Genomic DNA, 5,278 nt, shown 5'->3' on the forward strand with positions numbered 1-5,278 from the left:
TATATTATATATATATATATATATATATATATATATATATATATATATATATGTATATATATATATGTGTGTGTATATATATATATAAACATGTGTAAGAGAGGATGTGTATAAATACACACACACACACACAAACACACACACACACACACACACACACATATTCTCCCCTTAGTACCTTACAGGCTATAAGGGGAGGAGGGATTATAAGAGAAGGAGGGAGAATGCTAGAAGACCGACAGACAAGTGATGCTTGTTTTTTTTTTCAGAGCCTCAACAACACAACTGAGAGGCAGAAAGGAGCCAGTTGTAATTCATACCGAGTTGTAGGCTTTGTGCGATGAAAGCGATGGAGCGCTGCCTGGGAGATTGCTTTGCTGCACTCCACGAAGCAGATTTGAAACTGTCGTGGACCACTTTAGATGAGAGTTGGATTATGGAATGACCTGCTATGTCTGTGTCATATTGTTCTGCGCAGGGAGCATTATACTGTGCTAACTAGGTGTTCAGTACCAAATAAGAGAGGTATCCTAGATGTGATCTGTCAGCTGTGTCTCATTTTTATATTGCTTAAAATGTAAAACAGAAACTGTGATGTGAACAGACAGAATAGCTAGATATTGTACATGTTAATACTGCCAGGTGCAAGATATTTAAAATATTTGCTTATTTTAAGAACCTATGATTGAATTCTAATTTGACAGGAATATGTGTGTACATATGTATGTGATTGTGTATGTCCATATAGTAAGTAAGCTGATGGGCTTGACAGAAATAGATTTACTTATTCCTTAAAAATGCAAAAAATATAGGTAAGTACAGAGTTATATTTTAAACTCAGTGTGCTTTTTAAACAGGGCTGAAGTTTAGTCCATTTTAAAGAGTACTTACTATAGGGATCATAATAGGTATGGTAAACAGTGTAGATCTTTTACAGTAGGCATATCATTAATAGAAAATAATAGGTAACAATAGAAGTTGGGGGAAACGCTTTAAGAGTTCTGATGCCTATCTAAGTAAATTAACTTTCTTCCCCCCAAAATTCTTAGGCTTGAAGATGCAGTGGACGCCAGAGCATGCCCAGTGGCCAGAACAGCACTTTGACATCACCTCAACCACTCGGTCTCCTGCCCACAAAGTTGAAGCCTACAGAGGTCATTTGCAACGCACCTATCAGTACGCCTGGGCGAATGATGACATATCTGCTCTGACTGCATCCAACCTACTAAAAAAATATGCAGAGAAGTATTCCGGCATTTTGGAAGGTCCTGTGGACCGACCTGTACTCAGCAACTATTCAGACGCACCATCAGGACTAGTGAATGGTCGGAAAAATGACACTGAACCCTGGCAGCCTTCCTTGAATTCAGAAGCAGTTTATCCCATGAACTGTGTTCCGGATGTTATCACTGCCGGCAAAGCTGGAGTCAGTTCAGCCCTCCCTCCAACAGATGTCTCTGCGAGTATAGGGAGCTCTCCTGGGGTAGCCAGCAACCTGACAGAACCTAGTTATTCAAGTAGTACCTGTGGAAGCCACACTGTACCCAGTCTTCATGCAGGGCTCCCATCTCAGGAATATGCCCCAGGATACAACGGATCATATTTGCATTCTACTTACAGTAGTCAGCCAGCACCTGCACTTCCTTCACCTCATCCGTCTCCTTTGCATAGTTCTGGGCTCCTACAGCCCCCGCCACCACCTCCTCCGCCACCAGCCTTGGTCCCAGGCTACAATGGGACTTCTAACCTCTCCAGTTACAGCTATCCGTCTGCTAGCTATCCTCCTCAGACTGCTGTGGGGTCTGGGTACAGCCCGGGGGGGGCACCGCCTCCACCTTCAGCGTACCTGCCTTCAGGAATTCCTGCTCCCACCCCCCTACCCCCCACCACTGTTCCTGGCTACACCTACCAGGGCCATGGTTTGACGCCTATTGCACCGTCGGCTCTGACAAACAGTTCAGCAAGTTCTCTCAAAAGGAAAGCTTTCTATATGGCAGGGCAAGGAGATATGGACTCCAGTTATGGAAATTACAGCTATGGCCAACAGAGATCTACACAGAGTCCTATGTACAGAATGCCCGACAACAGCATTTCAAACACAAATCGGGGGAATGGCTTTGACAGAAGTGCTGAAACATCATCCTTAGCATTTAAGCCAACGAAGCAGCTAATGTCCTCTGAACAGCAAAGGAAATTCAGCAGCCAGTCCAGTAGGGCTCTGACCCCTCCTTCCTACAGTACTGCTAAAAATTCATTGGGATCAAGATCCAGTGAATCCTTTGGGAAGTACACATCGCCAGTAATGAGTGAGCATGGGGACGAGCACAGGCAGCTCCTCTCTCACCCAATGCAAGGCCCTGGACTCCGTGCAGCTACCTCATCCAACCACTCTGTGGACGAGCAACTGAAGAATACTGACACGCACCTCATCGACCTGGTAACCAATGAGATTATCACCCAAGGACCTCCAGTGGACTGGAATGACATTGCTGGTCTCGACCTGGTGAAGGCTGTCATTAAAGAGGAGGTTTTATGGCCAGTGTTGAGGTCAGACGCATTCAGTGGACTGACGGCCTTACCTCGGAGCATCCTTTTATTTGGACCTCGGGGGACAGGCAAAACATTATTGGGCAGATGCATCGCTAGTCAGCTGGGGGCCACATTTTCAAAATTGCCGGTTCTGGACTAGTCGCCAAGTGGTTAGGAGAATCAGAGAAAATTATCCATGCCTCTTTCCTTGTGGCCAGGTGTCGCCAGCCCTCGGTGATTTTTGTTAGTGACATTGACATGCTTCTCTCCTCTCAAGTGAATGAGGAACACAGTCCAGTGAGTCGGATGAGAACCGAATTTCTGATGCAACTGGACACTGTACTAACTTCGGCTGAGGACCAAATCGTAGTAATTTGTGCCACCAGTAAACCAGAAGAAATAGATGAATCCCTTCGGAGGTACTTCATGAAACGACTTTTAATCCCACTTCCTGACAGCACAGCAAGGCACCAGATAATAGTACAACTGCTCTCACAGCACAATTACTGTCTCAATGACAAGGAGTTTGCACTGCTTGTCCAGCGCACAGAAGGCTTTTCTGGACTAGACGTGGCTCATTTGTGTCAGGAAGCAGTGGTGGGCCCCCTCCATGCCATGCCAGCCACAGACCTTTCAGCCATTATGCCCAGCCAGTTGAGGCCCATTACATATCAAGACTTTGAAAATGCTTTCTGCAAGATTCAGCCTAGCATATCTCAAAAGGAGCTTGATATGTATGTTGAATGGAACAAAATGTTTGGTTGCAGTCAGTGATAACTTCTTTAGAAAAAAAAAATGTAATGAATGTTGGCACACACACATAAAACCTGCTACATAGGGAATAGAGCCCCTTTCCAGTAGTGTTTAAATTGCAAAGGGTACTGGGGAAGATGACGATTAAGTTGCATCTTTAGAGTCAGGGTAGATTTGGAGGAAAAGTGCATCAAATGAGAGCTTCTGATTTGAAAGCCCCAGATGACAGAAAGTATATGTGGATGCTCAGTTCTGTTCAAGCTAGACAACACTCACCAAGGAGCAAGGTGCAAGTGTGTTGATTTCAGAAGGACATGAACCTCGTGTGTTGATTCCATTCTGCTGTTCTCGAGATTTAGTTGCTGTCAAGTGCCTGGAGTGGTGCTTTATTTTTTTGTTTGCCTCACAATTACATTGGTGGCATGTGCTAATATAAAGAGCTTTAACTTCAAACATTATTGGACTAAAGAGATGAACAGTTGTGTTATGACAGAAAACCAGATTTTTGCCATTTTAAGAGCAACAGTATTCCTCAATCCTGTCTGTTCTGCAGTATTAAGCTAAGAACAGGTAAAACAGGGTAACGGTAATCTGGACCTTAATTTCTGCAGTTCATTTCTTTTAATGTTCTTGTCTGCAAAAACTCAGGAAAGTGATTGTGATTTGTACAGTACCTCAAAGGAATGTGTTGAAAGCACTATGTACTGCTGAGAGTAATAGGATAGGCTTCAATGTTACTTTATATTAAAATGTATGTTTACCTCAACAATTGGAAAATAGCAAGGAAAATTACTTTGAATGTATCCAGAAAAATACTGAAGTGTGATACAACTGAATATTTACAGTTTAAAGTAGAAATGGAAGGATTTTTTTTAAAGTTCTTTTACTAATTATGGGGAATTAACCAGAGCAGAATAATTCTTTATGTCAATAACTGCAAGAGTTCTTAGTACATTGCTCCTTGATAATTAAGTGAAAATGTTCTTAAAAGGTACACTGGTTAATTGAAAGCTACTTACTCAGTTTGTGTTAGTGTCTAGACCTGTCAGCCACAAGACCTGTTTAGGACCCTGAAAGTCACAGTACCTAAAAACTATGACTGCCTTTTTATTGCATAGGTGGTAGTGGTGGTGATGGTGGTGGTAGTTTGCAAGTTCTCTCTTAAAACTGCTGGGAATGGTGTCATTCTATTCACTAATCTAGCTTATAGACTTGCCGTGCTATTTGATAGAATGCAGAGGATAGCAACCAAAACAAACACACAAATAAATAGAAACAAAACCAACCAACCAATTTACATACATACGTATATATATATCTCTCTCCACAAAGAACCTCTCCATCTCCTCCCCTTCTTTTGACTCCACTCTTGTCAGTGCAATTTTGCTTCTCATTTTGAAATCTGGGCTGTAGTGCTCCTGCTTTATTTCTACCTCAGTTTTGTTACATTTCTCTTGGAAAGTAAAGTAGAAAATTGGAAGTGGACACACACACTGCAATGTAGCTTGCCAAACATGTTCCTTTGTTTTCTTCCATCTTTCACCATAAATCTAGTTTCCAAAACATCAGCATGTATGCTTACTTCCACTTCAGTCTACCAGCCCCACCCCACCCATGACATAAGTGGCATTTTCTTAATTTCCTGTTTCTCTCCTGCTCTCTGTCAAGTTGTTCTTTGTATCCTTTAATGCTTTATGTGCAACCTTTCATTGATAGTGGGCTGATGTTTGGCAATGCTTCTGAACAGTCACAGTGCAGGCTGTAGCTTTCCACGGCCACTGCCCATGCATAAGCAGAACAGCCTGGCCTTTTGAATGTATTTTCCTGGGTTTTTTCCCCTTTTCTTTTTTTAGTTTAGAGATGCAGTAACAAAACTGTTGCAAAGCACTGGCATTTTATGTATTCAATAAATAAGTGATGTAATTTTTTAAAAAAATTTAAATAAATGCAATGAGAAGTCCCAAGAAAGGTCTTTCTGTTTTTTTTTTTTTTTTTT

The 5,278-nt window shown here is 42.1% G+C and overlaps 1 protein-coding gene across 1 annotated transcript in view; it reads left to right on the plus strand.

Annotated features, from left to right (window-relative positions):
• The window catches only part of FIGN (fidgetin, microtubule severing factor), a 139,444-nt gene extending 134,624 nt beyond the window's left edge, over window positions 1-4,820 (plus strand). The window contains 2 exon segments of the mRNA XM_017890972.1: window positions 1,050-2,660; window positions 2,663-4,820. Of these exon segments, the coding sequence (XP_017746461.1) occupies window positions 1,050-2,660; window positions 2,663-3,303 (2,252 nt within the window). The 3' untranslated portion in view covers window positions 3,304-4,820.
• Window positions 4,821-5,278: the final 458 nt, after the last annotated feature.

Source organism: Rhinopithecus bieti, unplaced genomic scaffold (assembly GCF_001698545.2).
Source record: "Rhinopithecus bieti isolate Rb0 unplaced genomic scaffold, ASM169854v2 scaffold_19966, whole genome shotgun sequence".
Lineage (NCBI taxonomy): Eukaryota > Metazoa > Chordata > Mammalia > Primates > Cercopithecidae > Rhinopithecus > Rhinopithecus bieti.